The 27940-nt window shown below is 41.0% G+C and overlaps 1 protein-coding gene across 1 annotated transcript in view; it reads right to left on the bottom strand.

Annotated features, from left to right (window-relative positions):
* Positions 1-5836, bottom strand: part of RASSF3 (Ras association domain family member 3) — a 72815-nt gene extending 66979 nt beyond the window's left edge. The window contains exon 1 of the mRNA XM_028532184.2: positions 5531-5836. Coding sequence (XP_028387985.1) covers positions 5531-5641 — 111 coding nt within the window. The 5' untranslated portion in view covers positions 5642-5836. The remainder of the gene's footprint in view (positions 1-5530) is intronic.
* Positions 5837-27940: the final 22104 nt, after the last annotated feature.

The following is a 27940-nucleotide window of genomic DNA, read 5'->3' on the forward strand; positions in this document are numbered from 1 at the left end:
TCTCTCTAAAAATAAATAAACACCTAAAAAAATCATGTCATCTGCAAAAAGTGACAATTAAAAAATAACAACACAATGTATCAGACACGGTGATTAGATGTGCAAATCACCATGCACCAGGCAAAAGGACAGTTGGGACTGTTTACATTCAAAAACAAGGGGATTCACCCACTTCAAATCCAAAGACACACACAGACTGAAAGTAAAGGGATGGAAAAGACCCATTATGCAAATGGAAACAACAACAAAAACAAAAGCTGGAGTAGCAATACTTATATCAGACGCAATAGACTTTAAAACAAAGGCTACATGTAATGACACAAAGAAGGACATTTCAGAATGATAGAGGTATCAACCCAACAGGAGACTATAACCCTTGTAAACATTTATGCACTCAACGTAGGAGCACCTCAATATGTCAAGCAAATACTGATGGACAGAAGGGGAAAGACTGACAGTAAGAGTCATAGTAGGGAACTTTTATACCCCAATGGCATCAATAGATAGTCATCCAGATAGAAAACCAACAGGGAAACAGTGGCCTTATATGACATATTAGATCAGATTTCATTCATATTTTTAGAGTATTTTATTCTAAAACAACATAATATACATTCTTTTCAAGAATACATGGAACATCTTCCAGAATAGACCACATTATCAGGCCACAAAACAAGTGTCAACAAATTTAAGAACACTGAAATTATATTGAGCATCTTCTCCAATCACGATGGTATAAAACTAGAAATCAATTACAAGAAAAAAGCTGAAAAACACATATGAAGGCTAAATAACATGATACTAAACAATCAGTGGGTTAACAAGATCAAAAAAGAAATCAAAAGATACCTTGAGACAAATGAAAACACAACAACCCAAGAATTTATGGGACACAGCCAAAGCAATACTAAGAGGAAAATTCATAGCCTACCTCAAGAAACAAAAAAACCCTCAAATAAACAATCTATCCTTACACCTAAAGGAACTAGAAAAACAACAAACAAAACCCAAAGTGAGTAGAAAGAAGTAAGATCAGAGCAGAAATAAACAACAGAGCTCCCCCTACCCAAAATACAAAAGATCAATGATACCAAAAGCTGGTTCTTTGAAAACACAAATAAAATTGATAAGCCGTTAACCAGAGTCAGCAAAAAAAAAAAAAAAAAAAAAGAGAGAGGACCCAAATAAACAAAATCAGAAATGGGAAAAGATAATAATAATAACATTGGGAATAAAAAGTTAGTATAGCTAAAATACTTTCGACGTTATAAAATATCACCAAAACTTCTCACAGAAATGCTGGATACAACAGTGTAACTTATCACTATTGATTCTAGCAGTAAGACACAAAACCAAACAGAGAGCCACAAAAAAATTTAAATTAGAGTAAGGGGAGAACCCATAGGGCAAACTTGAAAACTGTTATGTGGAGTCTCACAGACCTGCCTTATTAAACCATTCTTCAGTGTAACTTTTTAAAAAGTGTGAGTAGACTAATTAAAGTAAAAAGTGTAAGAGGTTCAGAAGACAGTTTCAAGTGTTTCAAGACCACCTGGAGGAAGGTAGAAGAGGGTAAAGGGGGATAAATGGTGACAGAAGAAACCTGACTCCAAGTAGTGAGCACACAATACAACATACAGATGATGTGTTATAGAACAGTACACCTGAAACCTATATAATTTTATTAACTAATGTCACCTCAATAAATTCAATAAAAACTTTTAAATATAATTTAGAAACAAATTTTTAATTCAAGCATGCCATAAAACAAACAAAAAGCCTCTTGACCTTTAAATATTCTACTCCTAAAGCAAAAACAGGTGTCTCATCTCCTTATTCCCATTAACCATCAAAGGCTCAGGAAGAAAAGTGATCACCTTAGATATGAAATAAGATGTGCTCCAAGAGATTAATAATTTTGATCAATTTCTACTCTTGGAAGTTTAATGTGTCCTCTACTTACAGGTAGTTTGATTTTATTAAAACTCAGAAAATTATGAATTACAGAACTACCCACATTCTTGGATCTGCTTGAAACAATACAGTCAGCACACGAGTATAAATTATTAACGCTGTAATGAAGATGCGTGCAGGAAGCGGGGGCAACATTTTAAGAAATTCCTAAATTACAGATGTCCATATACGTAAAGGGAAAATCAAAGTTTTTTAATTTTTTAAAGATTGTATTTATTTATTTTTAGAGGGAGGGGAAGGGAGGGAGAGAAACATCAGTGTGTGGTTGCCTCTCATGTGTCCCCTACCGGGGACCTGACCTTCTACCCAGGCATGTGCCCTGACTGGGAATCAAACCTACAACCTTTCGGTTGCAGGTTCAACCCACTGAGCCACACCAGCCAGGGTGAAAAGTTTTTAATTACTTTTATAACCAACAAGAAACAAAAAGGAAAGTGGAATTTGTGTCAGAAATCTTGAGTTCCAGCCTTTCCCGTATGTGTGGCCCCTTAGTAAATCACTTTCACCTTTCATCACATTAATACCCCAGAGGGTCCCTGGGGAAATCTTAAGATATGGTACATTTTAAAACCCATAAAGAGCCAATTATTAACAAACGAGGAAAGCATTCATTCATTCAATGAATACTGTATTTTCACTGACCAACCACTGTGTCAGGTACTGACTGGAGCCCTGTGAATACGGCAATGAACATGACATTCTAACTGCCACAAACAGCCATATGTTCATTCCCTTTACATCCGCCATGCCATACCAGTTTTTAACCCTGTTACTCAAAAAAAAGGGAGAAAGAGTGAGTACCAGCATAAAATAAGAAAATGGTAACAGTTGCTTTTTATTTGTAAAGCTTTTGTTATTGTTGGAGACAGAAAATCGTTGGACTATGTTCCTTTGCCTGGCAAAAGAAGAAAGACATTTCTCACCCCTCCCCTTCTCCCTACCCTGCATTTACCACAAACAGCTTGCTTTCTCTGGACATTTTCAAGAGTTCTAAAACTACTCATTCCTGGCTTTTCTACCAGGTGATCGGCACCAAAAAAACCCCACTATTATGGATAACAGATCCTTATGGCAACACCTCTCTTTCCACCCCTGTAGAGAAAAAGATAAATTTCACTACTGTACATTATGTCAGAGTGCTTACCTTATTCTTATCATTGCCAGCATACTAAAGTGAACAAGGTTTCTGTAACCTTAGGGAAAGATGTCCTATATTAAAGAGTGCCTTGCTTTATAAAGTTTACTTTCTTAACTCACAAATCTCACCAGGAATTTAAAGGACTCAATCAATTCTTTAAATAAACTAAAATACCTACTAAAATTCAGAGCTTAGAACGTAATCTCCACCTAACAAGTCCTATAACTTAACACTCTGCATGTGTTGTGTTAGAAGGGAAAATACACAGGCTTTAGAAAACACAGATTAAGCTCCTCAAGCAAAGAACTAGGTCTAACTGTCCTGATTTTCAGCAAAACACTTCCAAATACATACAGTGTCAGACAGATTTAAATGCTAAATTAACATTATATGAGCATAACACACCTAGATGAATATTATAAAGTAATGAGTATAACACAAATATTGTACTGTACCTGTATAAACTGAAAAAAGCAGATTTTTTTATATTTAAAGTACTAAAGCATTCTCACACCTTTCCAACCTGGACACTTTGGCCCTTGTGAAGGAGCATCTTATACCTGGAGATCAGTAGCCACCAATCTGGAACAGACTTCAAACCAACACCATCTCTGACAAGTTCTAGTCACAGTGTCAAATGGTGAAAGGAACATAAGTGGAAGAAGAAAAATACAAAGTGGAGAACAAAAAGAAAGGAGAAGCCGAGAAAGAAAGTTGTGACCACTCAAAATTCATATGAAGAAGCAAGCCCTAGTGTGAGAACATTTGGAGGGGGCACCTTTAGGTGGTAATTAAGTCATGAGGGTGGCCTCCATGGGATTAAGCGTCCTTATAAGAGTAAGAGATAGCCCTTGCTCCAGGTGAGGACACTGCAAGTCAGCTGTCTACCAGCCAGGAAGTCCGGGAACCCAATCATGTGGGCCCCTAGTTCTCTGACTGCTGGCCTCCAGAACTGTGAGAAACAAGTATTTAAGTCACCTAGTCCATGGTATTTGTTACAGCAGCCCGAGATAACTAAGACATCGCTCAAAGTGACTAGTAAACAGTGCAGCCTTGAACCTTAGAAATAAAAGAGGGGGCGAGTACTGCGCCAGGACTCCACCCCAGATCACCTGCTATTGAAAAAGGGCACACGACTTCACTCTTGCCCTCCATGGGCTCTTCTCCCCCTTCTGGTTTGGGAGTTAAGAGGTTGAAAAGACTAGGACTTCCGAATCATAAAAAGAAATCTGGCCTCAGAAAGTGGTTAAAGAAATTGAAAAGGTCTGGCAAGGAAACCTTTGCATATTACGTGGTCCTCACCCGTCCCATAACTCATCATCCAGCCCTGAACGATTTTCTTTGCTTCTAAGTCTCCAGGACTAAGTTTGATAGCAATGTTTAGTGCACGCCTTCTTTTTCTTTCTTTCTTTCTTTCTTTTTTTTTTTTTTTTAAGAGCAACCAATTTGTTCCATTACAAACGTCTCTAATCTGATGTGAGCCTGGCTGGATTGGCACAGCTTCCTGGTGTGGCTCCAGGACCAGGAGGCCGCGGGCTCAAGTGCCAGACTTAGAGGTCCAGCCCAACTGCCCCGTTTCAGGAAAGCCTCTCTGCAAAACACGGCCACGGTCGGCGAAACTGGCCCAAGTTCCCTGGCCATCTTTTCCCAAGTCAGGCTTCCCACGGCATGCTCCCTCCTAAAAAGGAAGAAACCAGCCTCAGGCTCAGCTTTCGCCTGCTACCATTTACCTATCACAGAAACTTGTTTGCAAAACAGATTCGAGTCACCTATAAACTTAAGTTTACAGGAAACGCAGAACCTCGATACTCGCCACTAAGATTTAGTGAGCGCCTACTACCGTCAGGCCCCGAGTTTCTCTTAGCGCCTCCTCCCCACCGGAGGCGCGGGGGACAGGGAAGATAGGAGGCCGGGTCACCACGGCCACTCCTCGCTATTACACTGCCCTCCAAGCCTCTCAGGGGGCCACAGGCTGCTAAATTGACCAACACGGAGGGCCAGCGCGGGGACCCGACCGTTGACTCTGCGTGGGCGCTAAGGGTGTCCCGGGTGGCAGAGAAAACTACGGGAGTGGCCAGGAGACGCCTCCTCGCTGAGAACAGCTCCCCCGCCGCCGGCCGCCCGAAGCGGAGCCGCAGAGGCCATCTGGCGCGGAAGGCAGGAGCCAGCCTTCAGCCTCCCCGCCCTTCCTCCTCCTTCCCTCGCCCCGGGCGCCCCAGCGCGAGCCCGAGAGCCCACGTGCACAAACTCAGGGCAAGACCCTGGGATCCAAAGAGGAATCACTTCTCCGCCGACCCCTCCTCGTTCCCCGAGAGCAACCCCGCCCCGAGGAGACACGTGGCATCGGGGGTCCCCCGCCCACGGACACCCGGGCGCTGTGGGACTGGGGCTGCAGCGCCCGCCGCGCGCGCCACTCACTTGCTGGCCGCCGCGGGGCTTGCCCTGGGGCGCTCTCCTGAAGAAGGAGGTCCTGGCGGTGAAGAAGAAGTCCTCGGAGTCCTCCTCCAGGCTGCTGTAGCCGCTACTCATGCTGCTGGTCCCGTCGCGCGCGGGCCGCCTCCTACGGGCGCAGGTGGCCAGGCAGGGGGTGCCGCGCACACCCACCCCGAGAGGTTCCCGGCGCGCGGCCCAGAGCCGCCGACCGGCAGTCTCCCTGCAGCTGTGACCGCCGCTCAATCCGTCGGTCCCGGCCCCTCCTGCCGCCTCCCCGCCGGGCTCCTGGCGCCGCCCGGGCCTCCAAGCGCCTCGCGACCCCGCCTCCCAGGGCCCCGCCCCCGCCCTGCGAACTGCTCCCGGGGAGGCTCCGGACACGCCCCCGCACGGCCGCAGGTGGGGACCAGCTCCCCGCCCTACTAGCGGTAAAGAACAAGAAAAGCCCAGTTCGAGGAATGCTTGTACTGTGGCTGTGTTCGGGGTGGCTTCCCCAACCTCCTGGAAACTTCTAAGTCTTCTGTGATCAATCCACCGCCCCCTCCAGGAGTCCGGCGGGAGGAGGAGACTGCCTTGCGAGGGTCCCTCAGACCCTCGGGCGTCCTGCAGCGGTTTCGCTCTGTGCTGAACTCACGCGGCTCGCCCCTCTAGGAGGGTTGGATATTAGCAGTGATGAGTGGGGAGCTAACAATTGGGTTGAGTTTATTCAAATGAAAACATCCTGTTAATTCAGTTGAGCTTCGGACTTTTCCTGTCGCCTTTTCTCTCTAGCAAGGGTTCCTTCCCAGATTAGGACAGCCAAGGTCGTTATACTTGTACAGTCCACTAGGTGCAAAGGGCCCGGGAGGGGGGCGGAGGCCGTGAACTAGTTCTGTAGTTCAAGCGTATTAATTAGTCGTGCTTTTTAAATGTCCCCTCCCACAACCCGCTTTAAACCGACCATTCAACGACGGGGGTGTACGGTTCAGGGAATTCTATTCGCCTCCTACCAAAAATAAATAAATAAATAAAGGTTCCATATTTTCTCAAATCCTTCCGGTCGGGTAATCCTCTTTTAAAACGCAAAATTGTCCTCCAAACCACCTGTGGGTACCTGTCAATTACGTCTTTCTGTTTTGGGATTATTTTAAATAACTCTGGTTTCCCTGCCGAGATTCTCATGGAAAAGTGGTTTCTTGAAGTTTAGCACTGCTATGTTAAGCAGGCTGTAGGAGAGGTTTCATTAGGAGGACAGGGGTTAGGAAACAAATTTTTCACTCTTTATAGGTAAACTTTCTTGCATTATCTCTAATCCTCAAAACAACTTTATAAAGTAGATCAAACTATGCTCAGTTTACACCTAGAGTAGTTGACGCTTAAAGAAAGAAAAGTAGCTGCAGGTGGCAGGGCTGGGGCAATTCTGATATGAAGTTCTTCAGGTACTCTTCTAGATTCTTCTCTGCTTGGTTCATGGTCAGCCGTCATTTGTGGGAGGGAGAGCTGGTCTTGAGATGATAGGAAAGAGGGACTTGGCTCATGAGTCATTGTATCCCCAGCAGAAAGAAGGCTTGCAAACCTGCTTTCCCTTCCTTCAGAAGGCTTACTCACACATCCAGCTTGTAAACTTGTGTTTTACCCCAAGTGATTCACACAACTCCGTGAGGCAGGCCTTGCAGTTAGTTGTAGCCCATTTTAAAGGTCCTGTAACATTAAAGCCTCTTCCCAGTGAGGGGAAGCAGAGTTTGCCAATGCAAAGTAGGACTTTTTAAAATAGGCTTTTTTTTAAATTAAGGATTGTATTTATTTTTAGAGAGAGGGAAAGGGAGGGAGAAAAGATGGGGGAGAGAAACATCAATGTGTAGCTGCTTCTGGAGCCACCAGGAACCCAGTCCTCAACCCAGGCATGTGCCCTGACTGGGAATCAACCAGCGACCCTTTGGCTCACAGGCTGGCACTCAATCCACTAAGCCACACCAGCCAGGGCCCCAACACAGGACTTTTTTAGATATTATTTTAAGCTGGAGGGGTTTTTAATGACTCAGGAAAAACTTTCAACCTTCTCCCTAACTGCTTAAAGTATTTAGATAAAGGATCTGCTCCAGAAAAGGAGCTTTAATCATAGATAACTAGTTTAACATCAATTTAGGTATGACAGGGAGGAGCCTCACAAGTCCCCTTTGATCAAAGTCCTCCCTCTGTCCCTTGGTTAAACATGGCCCGGCAAACACTATTTTACCAAACATTTGCCTTTCTGCTTCCATGTGATTGCCTTCTTCCCCTTTGAAGTCCCAACCATAACCACCCTTCTACTTAGCTCCTTATCTACTTAGCTCCTTAGCTACTTATATGTCATATAAGCCTTAACTGCCCAATCTCTCCTGTTCCCACATTCTTATAGAGCCTTCATATGTACATATGTAATAAATTTGGTCATTTTCTCCCATCAATCTGTCTCATGTTAATTTGATTATTAGTCCAGCCAGAATAACTTAGAAGGGTAGAAGGAAAATTATTTTTCTTCCCCTACACCAGCCACACAACTATTGAATAGTTAGAAACCAGGAATTCTAATTCCATACTGCTTTGCACAGTCTAAGCGGATCCCTGAGTATGCCACGCACATAACCTGGTATAAATGGATAGGACAATTTGCTTACTTATGATAGATTTTTGTTATTTGGTTTCAATTATTTTATTAATATTAATTCTTATTAAATACTCAAGTTTAAGAGTAATGCATAGGTTAAAGAGCTTAAATAACTTGTTTTATTGTGGATGAAAGGGGGATATAACCTCACACAGGACAAATTATTTTAAATAGTTTCTGCACACTTTGAAGAAAAATATTAGAAGGAAAATAAAGTGATTTATGATCCACCATTTGATAAATAGGATTTTTTCATGGTATTATTTTATAAGTGCCAAAGGACTTAATTAATTCTTGTATCTGTCAATGCACCATCAGCAGTTATTAACAAAAAGGCATAATTGAACAATGAAATACAAACACTGATTTTAAACAACAAAAAACAAACATCATAAAGGAAGGAAGGAAGAATTGGCATTCTGTTTCTTAAAAGCAGTAGTATAATCATATTTCTATATTTTCTGATAGCAATCTTTTAAAAAATAATTTTATGTACTTATTTTTTAGAGATAGGGGAAGGGAGGGAGAAAGAAAAGGAGAGAAACATCACTTGGTTGCCTCAGGCATGCCCCCACACATGCCCCCAATTTGGGACCTGGCCCCCAACCCAGGCGTGTGCTCTGACTGAGAATCCAACTGGCTACCTTTCAGTTCACAGCCAGTGCTCAGTCTACTGAGCCATACCAGCAAGGGCCTGATAGTATTTTTAAGTTTTTAAATTATGAATTTAGCCCTTGCCTGATAGCTTGGTTGTTGTGGGTATCATCCTCACACATGCCAGGATTGTAGGTTCAATTCCCAATCAGAGCACACACAGGATTCAACCAATGAATGGAGAGATAGGTGGAACAACAAGTCGATGCTTCTTTCTCTTTCACAAATCAAGAAATAAAAATAAATAAATATTATGAATTTAAAATTTGGTTCATGAAATTAATATTTGTAAAAATACAAAATGCCATTAAACAACTAGACATTTTTAACATTTGAAATTCAGTGAAGGGGAATAAATAAATGTATGTAACCAAGTTCAGTTGTGAAAGGACTTCCAGTCAAACACAGAGCAGAATTTATAAGTGGGCTCTATTTTCATAAATATTCCAGTGACACACAAGCCTGATGATTTAGATTTATGACCTACTAAGCTTTTCTTTGAATGGAGAATATATTTAAAACAATAAATATATGCACATATTATAAACACAAATGTTTTATAATTTTAATCATCCTGTACATCAAATTATTTCCCTTAAATTAGTGTAAAAGGAGAGGCTTTAGTAACAGTTTACCCTTCTTGCTTACCAGATAAACCACCCAAGAGAAAAAATAATCATTGGCAAGTGATTGATTACATATCAAAAAGTTTAAATAATTATTCAAATTTTTAAGTACTACATATCTGCAAATAGTAGAAATTTGAATATAATAATGTAGAAAAAATTAGGAACTGCTGAGCCTTTGATTAAATATATTTAGATGTGAGATTTTTCTTTCGTTAACTTGTTCTTATAAAACACAGTATCAAAGAGGAAAATATTTCTAGATTTGACTATGTAACAGTTTAAATATTTTTAACACACATACCTACACACAGTAGTAAAAGACAAAGGAAAAAATGGGGGAAATATTTGCCATAAAATTGATATTCTTAAAATACAAAGAGTTCACACAAATCAATAAAAACTTTGAACACCTAATAGCAAAGAAACCAAAGGACATGACAATCAGTTCATAAAAAAAAGAAATATAAATAACTTATCAGTCACTTAGGCATTAAAACAGTCAATCAATCAACAAATAGTAATTGAGCACATCTCAGCACAAGGGACACATTACTGGACAAAATAAACAAAAATCCTTGGCATATATTTTAGTATGGATTAGAGGGAGACAGGAAAAATGAATAGGGAATAATATAGTATAGTATATTATATAGTATATTGGAAGGTAATAAATACTCTCACATAAATCATGGAAGAAAAATAAAGAACATAGTTTTATATAGATTGGTTACTGAAGCTCTCGCTGAGAAGGTAACCTTTCAAAGACACGTAGGAGGTAAGAGAGCTGGCCATGCAAGTATCCTTGGGGAAGGCATTTCAGACCGAAGAAACAGCAGGTGCAAGGTCCTGAGGCAGGAGTGTGCTGTTATGTTCAACTAAGAGCAAAGAAGCCCATGTGTCTAAAGTGGGTGAATGTAAAAGAGAATGGTAGTAATTGCTATCAAAAAGGTAACAGGGACAGAGAAGTTACTGTTCCTGTAATGCCTCAAAAGCAATTATAAGGTCTTTGATTTTCATTTTTACTCTGAGATGAGAAACCACTGGAAATTTTGAGCTAAAGAATATACATGATTTGACTTAAAATTTTAAAGGACCCCTTTTGTTGCTGGGTAGAGAATAGGTTACTAAGGCTTATAAAAATTCTAGCAAATGAAAACAAGGTACAGCTTTTATTCATGAGATTGGCAAATATTCTTTAAAGCAGGTCATAAAACAGCATGCATACTGCGATTACATTTTTGTAACTGTGTGTATAATTGTAGTTAATAGTCTCATGATATATGAGGAACTACATTAAAAATCAGGAATATTATTAAAACGTTCATGTTGACAGACAATTGTTACATTGATATCTATGTCATATGAAAAAAAATGGCCTTGGAGGTTAGGCAGACCTGACTTAGAAGGAGAACACTGTCACTTACTCTTATGTGACCTGTAACAATTTAATTAGCACCTCTGTTCCTCAGGTTCATCATGAGTAAGGTGGGAATAAAAATGTTCCCATTTTGCTCTCATTAGTTTACTATAAGGGTTAAGCAGAAGAATCCATGTAAAGCCTTTGGCATAGAATAGGACCAAAAAATTATTAGTCTTTCTTGCCTCAGACATTAGACCTTGTTGCATACACAACACCTGTAACCCACTCCTTTGATAACCAAACAAGGACTTTGTTCAGGAATCTTCTCCTCTGGGGGCAGGAGGTTCAATCCCAGCAGTAAGGCCTCATTTTCAAGTCTGCTGCTGTGGGGACCCCATCCCCCCTGGTGGGGCAGTACTTCTGGCATGAACAGGTCTCACAGACCTGGCCACCGAGATCTGAGACCTAAGGAAAAGTTTGCTGGGCTGCTTTTGGGAAAAATGTACTCGCCTTCAAGTGACAAAAAAATACTGTCTTGTCTTCTACTGGACCTTGTCTTGCCTGAATATGGTAGCTGGGAATTCTATAGCCATTTCATAGACAAAATTGACAGGCTAAAGATGGCAAGGCATGATAATAACGCCAGGAACCAGCATGGGTCCTTGAATTAACCAACTCCGAAGCCGCCCTAATTAAGACTCCTTTTTATGTGAGTTAATATATGTTATTTGTTGTTGAAGCCAGATGAGTCAGCCCATATCATCCTAACTAGTATATTCCCATTATTCATTTACTTTTGTGCCTGTGCATATATGTATGTATGTATGTATGTATGCTGTATGTATATATTTTCTGCTGGGAAAGTCCCTCTCATCATGTTTCTGCCAACTTCTGTTCTCTGTCAACATTGGGAAGAATCAGTAGAGACACAGAGAGAATCAGAAACAAGATTTTCAAAATGATAACTGAATTGGTTCTCTTACAATAACTTAGAAAGGGTATCCTTTTACATTTAGACAATCCCAAAGTTTGGCTTTGGAAAGGGCTTCAAAAAAAGAGAGAGATGGGCTGAAATTTCTCTGAAAAATTCTATGAACTCAAACTCAAAGATGATGGGAGTTGGTTATTCCAGGGCTGTACCCAGAGGATACACGGTGGGGCCGTGGCATCAGCATAGTCTGTTTCTTCTGTTTTGACAGAGACAGTGCCTCGGCATTGCCTACAACTCTGGTTACTCCCATTTTGCCCATGACAACAATAGAAATAAACAATATAACAGGTGACAGGCAGCATGTTGGGTGGTTAAGTTTGTAGGCCTGGAAATCAGCCCACCAATGTTGAAATGCAGGCTACAAATGCAGTACCCACAGCAAATTGTCCCACCTGGTTAAGCCTCAGTTCCATATTTGAAAAAAGGGGGATAATAGTTCTTGCCTTGAAGAGTTCTTACAGGGATCACATCAAGTAAAATTATATGGTTACATATAAGAATAATATTTCCATATTTGGGTGTATCCTCAGTACCGAAGAAAATGATAGTCTGCCTGTGAGCCTGGAGGTTACCCAGGCGTACAGGACAAGGAGGAGGAGAAGAAAAAAAAATAAGTTGTCTTTCCCATAACTAGACTTGTCAATCCAAAATATCTAGTTAGTACAAGGGATACTACCTGGTGTGAGAACTCCACGAACCCCATAGTTTGGTGTCTGTGTGTAAGTAGATTTCATCTCAGGCTTCTGCATTTCCTCATTACTCTGAGATGAACTGGCCAAGGGAAAGCACATATCTGATGAAAAAGTCCTTCATCATTATGATACTTAATTATGTTACCTTCTATCTCAGGTCCTCAAAGCTCTTAACATTAGCACTAATTCTCATCAAGTGATAATTACTTGTCCCCTTCAAAAGATAAAGAAATAAAAAGGAGAGATGGGAAGGCTACACCAAGAAGAATGGATAGCAATCTCCCATAGTGGCTGTGGCATTTTATTTCTTTAAAAAGAAAAAGGTTCAAGCAAATATGGTGAAATGTTAACGTGTGTTTTATTTTGGTATTGGAAACACAGATTATTAAAATTGTATTATCTGTATTTTTGTATGCCTGGAATATTTCTTTCTTTCTTTTTTTAATTTGTTTATTTTTAGACAGAGGGAAAGGGAGGGAGAAAGAGAAGGAGAGAAGTATCAATGTGTGGTTGCCTCTCATGCGCCCCCCACATTGGGGACCTGGCCAGGCATGTGCCCTGACTGGGAATCAAACCAGCGACCCTTTGGTTCACAGGTTGGTGCTCAGTCCACTGAGCCATACCAGCCAGGACTGTTTCTTAATTTTATAAAATTAAAAGGAAACTAAAGTACAGATAATAACTGCAATTCTTAAAACAATTACATTTTAACACTACAAGGAACTTCAACCATAGAATGAGAGTAGGAAGCCTCGGCTCTAAAATATCTGAAAATTTAAGTCATGATAATAAAACAGACATTCTCACTACGATTTTGTGAAAGCTATTTTAAAATGGATGAGAATAGTTTCAATAAAGCCTTGGTGGATAAAAATCAAATATGGTCCTTTAGGCACTTCGGGGACTGTAATGGTATTAATAGAAGATTGTGAAGACAGGGGGAAAAAACTTGACACTGCTATGTCTAAAAATTCCTTTTTCATGGACATATAAACAGAAAATGATAAAAAATATCCCAGAGGAAAAACCAGTTTAAGACTGAGAAACCAAATATATTAACACTGAAACTCTGGTTTAGGTTATAGCTTCATCAAATTTAAAAACCCAACACCATATCCTGGCTGGCGTAGCTCAGTGGATTGAGCACAGGCTGTGAACCAAAGCATCACAGGTTCAATTCCCAGTCAGGGCACATGCCTGGGTTGCAGGCCATGGCCCACAGCAACCACACATTGATGTTTCTCTCTCTCTCTCTCTCTCTTTCTCGCTCCCTTCCCTCTCTAAAAATAAATAAATAAAATCTTAAAAAAAAAAAAAAAAAAAAAAAACCAACACCAAACAAAACCACTGGGGTTTAAGATGTCCAAGGTAATTTCCACACGCTGTTAACTACACATAGGTCAATTAAAAATTCATGTTACAAGCCAAGCTTAAAAGATGGATGCATACATAGTGAAGAAAAACAGTAGAGAATTCCAGCTTCCCTCAAATGAGTTTTTAAAAAACTGAAACATTTTGGCAAAGATACAGAACTTTCAAACAACATGTGAAACTAAAGCTTAATTAGGTGAGTTGTTCTTCAAATAGCTGGAAATTGTACTGAGTAAACACATTTTGTTTGCCTTCATTAAAGTGCTAGTTTGTTCATGTCCAATGAAAGAAATCCTATAGGAAAAAAAAATCTGAAGCAATTGGCATTGTGTTTTTTAATTTCTAAGATATTAATCCCAAAGAGGATCCCTCAGATAAGAAAAAAATAAATTATTGAACATTTATTGAGTTCTTCCTATATGCCAGGCACTATTCTGAAGGTTAGTCTGTATTAACTCATTTAATCCTCGAGACAGCCCTAATTTCCCCCGGATGAAAGAGGAGCATGGGGTAACCATTACAGCTACCTCAGTGTAAAGCTGCTTGTTCTTAAATTCACCCTCCTAACCACTGTACAACACTGCCTTTGAGTTCAACCTGCTGGGGTGAGAGTAGAGTCAGGCTGACTCAAAGAAAAACCAGAAGGTTTCGTCAGTCAGAAAAGATATGTAGTGGATTGATTTGAAATACTTATAACAGAGTTCATTTGCATGGGAGATATTTGCTATTTGAAGCTTTGAAACCCAAAAAGATTGTTGACCAGGGCATTGAACTTTCCAATATTTATTCTAATCAGTCCTTCTGACTAATTTAAGTCCCCACCTCAAGCCTCTGCCAAGGGCTCTTAGCTTTCTGTTTCTTATTTTAAATAGGGATAGGGAGAACCTGGTTCATTTTGTCTTGGTGTGGTGGCCATTATTGTGGCCCAGTCACGCCATCATTATCGCTCACTGGGGTCTCTAGAAGCAGAGCTGTGACGTTAATGCTGTCTACAAAGTCAGGAGTCACTACCTACCACAGGGCTCCCTTATCAAGTGGCTCCCCACTGAGGTCACATTTGTTTTGTAACCTATGAAGAATAAAATGGCATTTTCCTGCAATTTTTGCTTGAGATTTAAATCCTAACCTCAGCGGGCTGAGGCATAGAGGGAGGAATGGAGAAATGGGGAGTGGCCCGTGGTTAAACATGGTACATTTACCACAAACGCAAGGCAGAGATCTGATGACTGTTTATCAATACTTAGTACCTGTACTAGAGCTCAAGCAAAATATCTGACTTTGAAATCAGTGTCTTAGAATGACAGCTTTGGGTAAACAGAAATGCTTTTTTGTTCAGAGAAAGCATTCCAGGGAGATTGGGGTTCTTCTTAATAATAACAAATAGAAACCTAATGGTAAGTCCAGAATTTCTATGGAGGAGGTCTCATGGTAGCTTAAACTGGGCCGCATACATGTCCATAGCAAAGAAGAGAAGGATTGCCGCTGGAGAGACTCCTGGAGGAGAGCTGGAGCTCCCTGCCTTCGCGCTCTGCGGCCTCCAGACTTTAGTTCCAGTCAGCACTCAGTACACGCATAGCACCGAGGTGTGAAAGAAGTGTCAGGTAGGCCCCCTGCTTCCCAAAAGCTTTGAATGTAGTTAGTGAGAAAACATACTCCGTGGAACAGTTACATAATTACAGATGGTCACTAGGCCATTAACAAATCTATAAGAATAACGTATCAAAATATGAACCAAAGACCAGAAAATGTGAAAAGATTTGGTGAGTCATGAAGGAGAGAGATAAGCAGAGAGGAAGACAATAAAATATGAAGTTCAGCCCTGGCTATTGTGGCTCAGTGGATTGATTGCCGGACTGTGAACCAAAGGGTCACCGGTTTGATTCCCAGTCAAGGCACATGCCTGGGTTGTGGACCAGGTCCCCAGTAAGGGGTGAGTGAGAGGCAACCACACATTGCTGTTTCTCTCCCTCTCTCTCTCTCTCCCTCCCTTCCAATCTCTCTAAAAACTAAATAAATAAAATCTTTCAAAAATATATAGGAAGTTCAGGGACGAGGAAAAATGTTACTAGCAAAAAACAAATAGAGTCAACACTTGAAGCTGTGAAGCAAAGTTGACCGAAGACGTGAGAGCCAAGGTGTTGTTAAAACATAAACTGAGAAGTTAAGAGACTGTAACTCTCAGAAATTTGGGACTAGCAGGCAGGGTATGACATAAAGAAAAGAGGGTTGGGGTGTGGGGGGCTGTGTTGTAACACAACTGAGAGAAGCAGACAAACAAGCTTGACCGTCTCTTGTGAAACTTCCTGTGGTTTTGTGAGGGACTCAGTGCAGAGGACCATTGCTGGTCGGACGTTGGGAAACAGAACGCCAATTCCTTGAACTTGATTTTCACTGACTGCTGTTGTCAAAAACAGTCAAGCAAAATTCAGTCTCCCACTGAACTGAAAAAATTCAAATGAATAGATAGGAAAAGGGGGAGGAGGAGTAATAGAAAACCTAGGAAAAAAGATGGCAAGGTAAGTTAAATAGGAAAAAAAAGCAAAATCTGAACACTCATCAAGAGAAGGATATTAAATTTTATCATTTATCATAATGCGAATATGAATGTGAATCTTGAATCTTTACATTAAACTTTTTTTTTAAGAGAGGGGAAGGGAGGGAGAAAAAGAGGGAGGGAACTATCGATTGGTTGCCTCTCCTATGCTCCCTGGGACCAGGACCGAACCAGCAACCCGGGCATGTTCCCTGACCAGGAATCAAACCCGTGACCTTTCCCTTTGCGGGCAGACACCCAACCCACTTATCCACTCCAGTCAGAACTAAACTTTTTATTCTTTGAATATGCATTTTCTTATTGTTAATTAAATATTTTTCTATTTAAAAAAATTCAAGTGATATGGGTAATGTAGGGGAGAAAGAAACTTTTTCCCCTGCCTTGTTAGGTCCAGCATCTGAGAACCTACCAATTAATCTGACAAAAGGCAGAGTAACAGGAGGAAAGGGCTTATTACATATGAATATGGGAGTTTCATAGAAATGGAGTGAAAACTCAAAGAGGCAGATAAACCATTTTGTCTAAGTGTGGAGAAGGGGATTTAGGCTTTGGCTGGGAGGGGAGGTTGTGGGAAGGTAAGGAGGAAATGGATGGAAAATAAAGTTTGTTAAACAGACTCAAGTCATTGAAGGAGATGAGTTGTCTCCAAAGGCATTCTCCTCTTGCTGGTACAGGAGAGGAAGGCATCTTTTCAAATGAAAATTTCCTTTACAAAAGGGAAACGGATATCCTCTGGTTTTAGAGCTTTTCCAACGTCAGCTGTTTCTCAGTTACCTTCAGCTCAAAATAATCCTTGTGCCAAAGTGGCATGTTTTGGGGGTGGGGTGGGAGGAGCTGAGGGGCGGTAGAGATAATCCTCATCCCCTTGGCAGCATGCTGAAAACAGCAACACTACCAAAGGTCTTTTTAGAGGCTGCCACATTCCTCTTTGCTTCTTCAACCTACTGCTTGCCCCCGATTCCCTCAAATGAAAAAGAGCAAATGTATTCAGCTTTGCTAAAGGAACTTCTAAACATCTAACTTCTATATCTAGAAGTTCCTTTAACAGAAAAATAAAGGTACTTTACTAGTTACATGCGCCCTCTCCTTCTCAGGTAGAATGTACAATCTGGCTGTATAATCTGTTTGTTTAAAGCACAGAAGAGAATTAAGAGCTCTTCGTTGAAAGAATCTGTTTACATTAAGTCATTGCTGCAGTGGCTTTAAAACAGTGCAAAGTCATGGCAAAGTGGAACACAACAGGCCGAGTCAAAGGCGTCAAAGGCTAACGACAGGAACTGTTCTGAACCCTGTCTGCATTCAGGGGTCAGAAACCCCTGGTGGGTTACTCAACTGTACAGATTTGTCAGGACTCCTCGCACTGTGCTCTAAAAAGGACAAATTCCACTGTACATAAATATTCCTCGACTTTTAAAGTGAGGGGAAAGTTATTAACCAACCAGGAAAAGGTGTTTGCAAATTTTGTCACAAACAGCAAGTACCCATAACCCATAAAGTGCTCCTAAACTTCCAGAAGAGCAATAACCCCAAGAAAAATGGTCAAAGGATAAGATCAGATATTTCACAGGAAAATAAATGAAAATAGCCCTTAAACATGCAAAAAATGCTCAATCACATGTATATTAAAGCTACTATAGGATACCACTCTTTTCTATCAAATAGGCAAAAATCTAAAAGACCATTTTGTTCCTGGGGTGGGGGGAAATATGCATTCTTTTAAAAAAAAGATAAAGAGGGAATCCTTTTATTTTAAAGATTTTATTATTCATTTTTAGAGAGAGGGGAAAGGAGGGAGAAAGAGAGGGAGAGAAATATGGATATGTGAGAGATACATCAATCGGTTGCCTCCCCCATGCCCCCACCGGGAACTTGGCCCACAACCCAGGCATGTGCCCTGACTGGAGGCTTGAACCAGTGACCTTTCGGTTTACAGTCCAGCACTCAATCCACTGAGCCACACCAGCCAGGGTGACACAAGTATTCTTGCTTACAATTGTTTGAATGCAAAATGGTCCAACTCCAGAGGATAATCTGGAAATACCTAGCAAAATTACACATGAATTTCTTGTTGTGGCAAACAATTTCTAAGACATGCTGGCAAAATTGTAAAATATCTCATGGCCAAGGTTATGACTATACCATTATTTATACAGAACAATATCTGTAGTATGCTGTCTATTTAGAAAATTTTTAAAAAAGAAGCAACGGAAGGATAAACCAAGGAATAACAACAATTAGTTACTTCTGGGGGGATAGAGGAGACCAGCTGAGGGCACAGGGAGTAGAAACACAACTTATGTGAACATATCTTGGTTTATGGTTTTTATTTTGGAACTGTGTGAATATTTACATAATTAAAATCTCAGTTAAATCAAAAAGGTAAAAGGCAATGGCTACAAACTGAAAACACATTTAAAAAATGAAACTAACAGAATTTTTAGTATTATAGACACACAAAGAAAATAATTGTTCTGAATGTTTTTAAGATAGTATTTTTTTAAAAGATTTTATTTATTTATTTTAAGAGAGAGGGGGAGGGAGGGAGAGAGGGAAACATCAGTGTGTGATCACCTCCCACACACCCCCAACATGGGACCCGGCCCGCAACCCAGGCATGTACCCTGACTGGGAATCAAACTGGCGACCCTTTGGTTTGCAGGCTGGCACTCATTCCACTGAGCCACACCAGCCAGGGCTAAGATAATATTTTGATGGTATGTCCATTAATGTGTATATTGCAAGTATGAAATAATAACCCAGTAATGTTGACTGCAATAGTGTTATATTGGTATTGTTATTTTTCAATTACTTTTTAAAATATTTAATTTATTGATTTAGAGAGAGGGGAAGGTAGGAGAAATAGAGGGGGAGAAACATAGATGAAAGTGTGAAACACTAACTGGTCGCCTCTGGCGTGCACCCCAACCAGGGACCAGGCCCGAAACGCAGGTCTGTGCCCTGACTGGGAATCCAACGAGCCCAGGACGACACCCAACCCACCGAGCCACACCAGCCAGGGCCATTTTGAAATTATTAAGGTGTATTGTAGGATGAAGTAATTAAGTGATAATTATAGTATTGTTTTTATGTTCATATTTTTTAGAAATATATTTTAAAGTATGGGTGTTCGAAATGAAATGCTGTCTGGGAGTTGTTTGATCAAAAAAAGAAAAAAGGGAATGGAATCTTGACAACTGTTAAATGTTAGTGACGAATCTATGGAGATTTATTTTACAATTTATTCTCATGTCATGTTTTATAATAAAAGTGTTTAAAGCACAAGGTCCCTGTTCTGGGGGACCCCACTGGAACACGGCCACCACCCCTTGCACTATGTAAAACAAACTCACCTGGGACCAGACCTGGACTCCTGTGCATCCTTTCACTTCCAAAACTCTTCAAAAACCTTAAAGATAGAGCTTCCCTGTGTCACTGAGTGGTGTTTCAGTTAATAGCTGCATTTCTACATGAAGAAATTAATAACAGGATCACCATAATCATAGCTTGCTGTATCTCAGGCCATGCTTTTTAAACGCTCATGAAACTTTCTCACATCGTTATCTCAGTTTCACCTGAGGGCTTTGTAATTACCACCACTTCACAGATGGGAAACTGAGTCCAGAAATCAAGCAATGTGTCCAGGGTCGCAACTGAACTGACTTCGGGACTTAGGTTTCCTATGAGTTCGCACTACCGTTAATTCAGACTACAGAGGAAACTAACATCAACAGATGAAATTAAATTCACAGTATTTTAGCTTCCACTTCAGACCCCTGGTTAAATAGTATAAATATTAGGGAGATTACCTTAAAATCCCACATTTCATTATGCAGTGGATAGATTAGAACTAAAAGTCTTATTGTGCAGCTGAGCTCTTGTTGCACGTGTGTGTGTGTGTGTGTGTGTGTGTGTGTTTATCCACCTGTCTCCCTTTTCAACTCTACTATGAAGTCAAGGGTACCCCTTCCTGTATTTCAAAGTCTGGATCATGGGCTTATGTCTATAAGGTAATCCTGGTAGAACACAACAGTAATTAAATGTGTTTGTGCTGTCTCAACACCATTCCTCCCAAAAGAGAAGAATTAAGCTAATAAGTTCATCAGAGAGTCACAGAATGCATTGTTACAGGGCAAGCCTAAGTCTTGAACACCTTTTCTTTACTGGGAAAAAATGTGTTTTCTTAAATGAGCACCTTTAAATGTTTTAAAATTATGCTCATGTTTGTTGAAACAATACTGGCCATGAAAGGCTGTAACTATAGAACTACCACCTTCAGCGTTTAGCTGTGGAGTGTCATCTGTAACTACTAGTTATTCTGACATTTTTAACAGGAAAAAGAGAAGCAACTTCCAACCTAAACTCCCATGTTGTCTTTATTCCTTGACTGATCTACACTTCGGTATTATTTGCATTGTTTGTTCTATTATTTTTCAAAAGGCAGTGTAATGATTTCTTATTTTTCCTTTGGGTCTTCTTATAATTTGGGTCAGAGCATATTTTTGCATCTTAGAAACAAAAAAGAAGATATGTTGCCCTGGCTGGTGTGGCTCGGTGGATTGAGCACTGGCCTGCAAACCGAAAGGTTGCCTTTTGATCCCTGGTCAGGGCACTCGCCTGGGTTGCAGGTCAGATCCCCAGTTGCAGAGGTGAGAGGTAACCAATCAATGTTTCTCAACCTCTCTTTCTCCCTCCCTTCCCCTCTCTCTAAAAATAAATAAATAAAGTCTTCTAAAAATTCAAAGAAGATATGCAACAAATTATAGGAATTAAAAGGTATGCACTTTGACCCCATTAAAATATTCAATACATTAACATTTATATAAAACAAGTTTTTATATGTTTACATTATATAGAAATTAAAACCATCCTACTTAATATTATGGAGAAATGAGCATGATTTAATGCCTAGTCAAAAATGTAGGATACAAAATTAAATATCCTGCATAATCCCAATTTTGTCTAAAAGTAATGTATGCATACAAAAAAGGCTAAAAGGAAATGCACCATGGGGTCTTAAAAGACTAAAGGCTAAACCCTGGTGGAATCATGGGTCTTTTTCATTTTTTACAGTGCTCTACATTTACAGGTTTCTCCTGCTTTTCTAAAGTCCCAGTTATACCACTTTGGTGTTACAAAAGACCTACATTAGTACCTGCTTTTGCTAACAAAGAAATCCAAAGAAGATTTTTGCTTTCACACAGAAAGACGAGAAGCAAAAGAGTGCTCGGTTCCATTTTGCTAATCTGGAGGCAGCGGGACCCTGAGGAGCGATGGGGGCTCTGCTCCTACCATATGTTAGTGTTGTGTTAGTGTTGCAGAGTATATGTGTTACTTGGTATGACATACATAGTAGGTGATTTTGGGGAATCCGGGAATGCTCAAAAGTGTTCCCTTAAAATTAATAGCAATTGCTTCTTCACTTTACAGTTTCAGCTTACAAAAGGTTTCTCCTACACTATGCTTTTGACAACTTGTAACAGATTTTCTACAATAGGTATTTATTACTGTTATCATAAGAAAAAAACCCAGATATTTAGTTTATTTCTTTTTAAAAGAAGATTTTATTTATTTATTTTTAGAGATAGAGAAAGGGAGAAGAGAGGGAGAGAAACATCAGTGTGTGGTTGCCTCTCACATAACCCCCACCAGGGACCTGGCCTGCAACCCAGGCCTGCACCCTGCCTGGGAATCAAACCAGCAACCCCTGGCTTCGCAGGCTGGCACTCAATTTCCCTGAGCCATACCAGCCAGGGCAAAAACAGATATTTCAAAGTCTCTTCTATCTCAGATTTTAATGTACAATAATGGATATTTTTCCTAGTGATTATACATAGCTCCCAGCAACCCTGTGACACCAGAAATGCACAGCTAACTGGACAGTTTGACAACTCACCTCCCAACCTTCCATGTATCCCACAGTGCAAGCCCCAATGCAAAGAAATATCCTCCTATGACAGTTTCCCTCTGTTCCCTCTCTTAATTCTCAGTCACCATGTGAAAAAAACTTGGAATGACTTGCTTTATTCCGATGTACTAATTTAGCAAATGGATTTTGATAAATACAGAAACCTAAAGATGCAGCCAGGGGTGGTGTTCATTTAGTTAATACCGTGAAACAACCAAATATTATGATCTTGAAAAAATACTGGGTTGTCTATGTTAACATTGCCTATGTTGAAGTATTTTTAACTGGAACAAAAATAGAACTGTTACAGTTTCCATTTTCTTCAAACAGTTACACGTTGTAAGTGGTTGGAATGATAAACACCCACAAGGACTTGGCATCTTAGTACAGAAGCCACAACTGTGGAAGCTCAGCCACGGGACAAACACCCACAGAACACCACCGCCGGGTCCAGTGGCGTCTGCCCTTCCCCCACAAGTGAAGCCGGGAGGGGACTGCGGTACCACCAGACTTCAGACATGCTTATGGATGGTGACCCACTTATCAAAACCCAGGCCTTTTAAATTGAATTATGTATGTACTTTTACATACAATTTGGCAATATCGAATAGTGGTCTTGCAGACCAAAGAGCCATTTTAGGTTGTTTTTAAACTATTGTACATTTTTCCCCCTTGGAAAAATACTAAAAATGAAAGACTCACTTACACACACACACACACACACACACACACACACACACACACAACTACTACCATCCACCAAACAAAATGGGGAGGGGGCATGGAAAACAGACTTAAAAGAGCCTACAAAATTGAAGCTAGGACCTTGGCTTTGAGTAAATTATTTCACTTTCCTTGAATCTTAGTTTTTTCTTATCTACAAAGGGAAGATGATAATAATAATACTATAGATTATGTCTGGAGAGTAAGTTTACGGGGGGTTTTCACTTTCCAATGTTTTTAAACAGATGGAAAGGCCTATTTCATAAGGTTTTAAAGAGGATCTAAATGATTGTAAAAGTTTTGTAGACACCAGAGCTCTACCCTGACTAGTGCTGAAGATACATCTAGTGAAACTCAGTGAGAGTGCTGACTAAGTATAAGGGAAAGAAATATTTTTTCCCCTTCGTCACTAATTAGTATCTGTGATGAGCTCTTCTGTCACATCTTAGTGCTTAAGAAAAAGCACTGCATTCCCAGAGTTCTCCTCCCAGCCTGGTGCCCAGTCAGAAAAAGAAATCTTCATGTTCTTGAATTTTTCAGTGGTCACCCAAGAAACACGCCCCCTCGGTGTCCATAGACTGAGGCCGGCAGCCTCTGTCCTGCGGGAGGACCTGAGTTCAAGGAGCCCTTCAGTGCCTGCCCAGACAGCTGTAGTGGAAGAATAACGCTGTAATGCTGCAGTAGGTATATATAGTGTGGCTTCCTCAGTCCCAGCCAGCCAAACTGCCTCTCCTTCCCCAAGGACTGCCACCGAGTTGAGCTTCCCATTAGAAATCAGTTCCCTGCAAGGGCCTTTCCCTACCACTCCCGTGGCCAGCAGCGTGTCCTTGGACACTTTGGCTGAATGTACAGTACATATTGTATGCATTTCCTCTGTAATTCATAGGAAAAGTCACAATCCTAAAGATGTGGGAATCTTTTTTTTTTAAGATTTTATTTATTTATTTTTAGAGAGGGAAGAAAGGAAGAAAGAGAGAGACATCAATGTGTGGTTTCTGGGGGTTATACCCTGCAACTCAGGCATGTACCCTGGCTGGGAATCGAACCTGCGACACTTTGGTTTGCAGCCCACGCTCAATCCACTGAGCTACGCCAGCCAGGGCGGGTGCAGGAATCTTAAGGGAAAGGAGGTAAGGAATTGAATGTTGACTTTCTTTCCCTTTATTGTTTGTTTGTTTGCAAGGCCCGTGTGAGGCAGGGAAAGCAAACAGGAGAGGCTGAATGGGAGATGTGGGAAACAGGGGAGATAGGAGATCTCCAGAACAAACTCTACCTCATAATTTTGCCTGACTCTGGTTCCATAAACAAAAGGTCCCTATTTCCCTCTGGGCAAAAGAGGCACCAGAGTAATTAAAAGTTCAGAGTTTGTTAGATGTTAAGTACCTGGATTTCAGTTGAGAAGAAAGCTGTTACATAAAGCGGGGATTTCTCTGTTGAGAATTGCCCTGCAGAAATCAAGCTGGCACCAAAACCTGTTCTGTTTCCCTTTGAGTTTTGCTGCAACCCCTAAGTTATAATCAGAGGAAGGAAACGCCTGAGAGATCTGAAGGTTTTAATTGTCGTCAAGGTCAAGTGCAGATGGCTTGGATTACCGCACAGCAGTGTAGCTCAAGGTCAGTGTTTCACAATGTAATCAGCTGCCTGAATATATGATTTTAGTTGGACGGCACCATTTCTGGACAAGAGCTGTGCAGCTACATCTAAGCAAGGTGAGAGCCTGGGACTTCGGCTGACAGAAATGATAAAGTAAATTTAGCAGAGATTGAGGGCACGGATAAACCCACCATATTTTTCATGAAAAATAAGACTCTGCCAGTGAGCTTCAAAAGAAAACAGGAAGTGGTTGTGATTGGGAGACAAGAAGTCATGCACACTCCACCCAGGAGCTTGGCTAGTGCGGTGAGGACTGACTGGTTAGAAGACCTGGAGAGGAAGGAGGAGAGGGGGCAGCCAGCATGTGCCCAGGGCCAGCAAAAATCCAGGGGTAGCTGAGATACTGGTTTTGTATGAAATGCAAATCTCATTTTCCCTACTTGATATGGAACTCTTGAGCTTTTCACACTATTAACAGTCACTAAAAAGAGGGATTTTTTTTTTTTAATTTCAGAAAGAACCTAAACAAAACAGCTTCATTCACTGTGCCATAAGGTAGGGACCATTTTGTTCCCATTCCAGGTCAAAGATTCAATACTTTGCAATGTATACGAGGTCTGTCTGGAAAAAGCCCAGCCATTGTTAATATAATAAGAATGGTTTTCACGACATTGATGTAACCTGGCAGCCAGGGACAGTGGACTGGAATGCGTGTACGTGAACAATGACGACTTCACTGTACCAGTCAGTGTGGGGTGATAGATGAGGTTGAGTGAGCATGTGTGCTGTGTGGCGTCACATTCAAAATGACTGAGCAAATAGAGCAAATAATCTGCATCAAATTTTGCTTTAAGCTTGAACATTCCTCCACGGAATAGGAAAGTATCTGGATGATTGACAAGGCCGCAGCAATAAGCAGCTGGTGATTGGCAGCTTCAACACAACAACACGCCCAATTGTGCATCACATCTCAGAAAAAGCTTTTTGGCAAAACATCAAATCACCCAGGTGACTCAGCCCCACTACAGCCCCTATCTGGCGCCCTGTGACTTCTGGCTTTTCCCAGAACTAAAATTACCTTGGAAAGGGAAGAGATTTCAGACTGTCGATAAGATTCAGGAAAATACAATGGGGCAGCTGATGGCAATTGAAAGAACTGTGTGAGGTCCCAGGGTGCCTGCTTTGAAGGGTACTCAGGCATCATTGTCCTGCATACAACATTTCTTGTATCTTGTATTTTCTTCAATATATGTGTCTATTTTTCTTTTTTAAAATATTATTGTATGCACTACTCTCTAAATTTTTTAAAGAGATTTTATTTATTTATTTTTAGAGGGGGAAGGGAGGGAGAAAGAGAGAGAGAGAAACATCAATGTGTGGTTGCCTCTCACGTAGCCCCCACTGGGGACGTGGTCTGCAACCCAGGCATGAGCCCTGACTGGGAATCGAACCTGCGATGCTTTGGTTTGCAGCCCACACTCAATCCACTGAGCTACACCAGCCAGGGTCTATTTTTTCATATTACATGTTTGGATACCTTCTGGACAGACTTCATATAAGTTCTGTGAGTACCTCATTGCCTTGGGTAGAGAGAATGGCATGGGGGTGGGGTAGAGGAGATCTCTGGAGGGTGAGACTGCTTGTTTGGCAAGTGAATAAGAAGTACAGGGCTCTTTTTGAAGTGTGTACTTCGAGGCTCAGAGTTCATGCCACTGTGCTCTAACCTTGATCTAGTACTTCAGAATGAGTGGGAGCTCGAAGTTCCTTCCACACTTTTAGCCTTCCCATGTGAGAGGTAAGAAGACAGGTGCATGAGCTCATCAGAATCATAGGGAAATCACCAGCAACACCAAATCAGAACTCTGGACAGCCCTCAGTGCCCTGCAGGTGGTGGGAAGCCCAGGGCACAGCCAGGAGGTCTGATTTCTCCCTCAGAGAAGCAGCTGAGCTGGTACTGGTTCCTCAATAAGTGTGAAGCTGGCTGTTAGTGGTAGTCTGTTTCAGAATGAGATCTTTGCCAACTCCATGCCTTCTTTCCTCTCATTCTGAGATGTCTGCCTCCTACTTCCCCCCAAGTACCACCCCTCTGAGAATCTCTACAGGGCGATGAGTTGGCAGCACTGTTTGGAACCCAAAAGTCATGAAGACCAAAAAAGGATGGTTACCTAAACTGTCGTTCACACTCAAAAAGCTATTTTCTATGAATAGAAGAGTAAAAGTTTTTAATGTAAAAACAGGCATAAAAATGTATTTAGGAGTTACCTAGGGAAAGATCAGGCTAGATGGCCAATTCGGGAAGAGGCATTTCCACTGGGGCAGGCAGGCTGGCGCTTGCAGTGATGTGTCTGAGTAAACACGGCTCGTTTCAGAGAGCTGAGCAGACGGCGGGCCACACGCTGAGAGGTGTAGAAAGGCAGGGCTTCCCAATTCAACTCGTCTATCCTTGACCTGGTTCATTTCTGTGTCTTGTACAGTTAAAAAAAATACCTTAATCTCTTTTGAAAGGCTTTCAGATTTTAAAAAATGTGCATCTTTCATCAGGCTTTGGCAATAAGGTCTTCCAAATTCTCATCCTTTTAGTCACTAGGTGTGAGTACTTCCAAGTTGTGTTGTACTTGGTTCCAGAGGAGCAATATACCTGTAACTGCTGCAACTAAACAACTACCTGATAGTTTAAGGAGCTCCATTAGGTCTCTTGTGGGCTATGTATGTAGTCCTAATAGATCCTTTCCTGAAAAAGGCCCTGCCCATAGTCACACTTGTCCATGGACCCAAGGGGTGTCTCCTGAGTTGGCCAGCCACTTGTAGGTGGGCTCAGAGTAGCCCCAGCTACTACTGTCAATCTATTACAGAAAGGTTATAAACTGGATAATTTGTTAGGTTAAATAGTGTTTACCAAGTTTTAATTTTTTTTATTTTCTAATATATTTTATTGATTATGCTAGTACAGTTGTCCCATTTTCCCCTTCATTCCCCTCCACCCTGCACACCCTCTCCCACCCACTTCCCCCCCTTTAGTTCATGTCCATGTGTCATACTTATAAGTTCTTTAGCTTCTACATTTCCCATACTATTCTTACCCTCCCCCTGTCTATTTTCTACCTACAATCTATGCTACTTATTCTCTGTACCTTTTCCCCCTCTCTCCTCCTCCCACTCCCCTATTCCTAACCCTCCATGTGATCTCCATTTCTGTGGATTCTGTTCCTGTTCTAGTTTTTGCTTAGTTTCTTTTGGTTTTGCTTTAGGTGTGGTTGTTAATAATTGTGAGTTTGCTGTCCTTTTACTATACATGTTTTT

Source organism: Phyllostomus discolor, chromosome 2 (genome assembly GCF_004126475.2).
Source record: "Phyllostomus discolor isolate MPI-MPIP mPhyDis1 chromosome 2, mPhyDis1.pri.v3, whole genome shotgun sequence".
NCBI lineage: Eukaryota > Metazoa > Chordata > Mammalia > Chiroptera > Phyllostomidae > Phyllostomus > Phyllostomus discolor.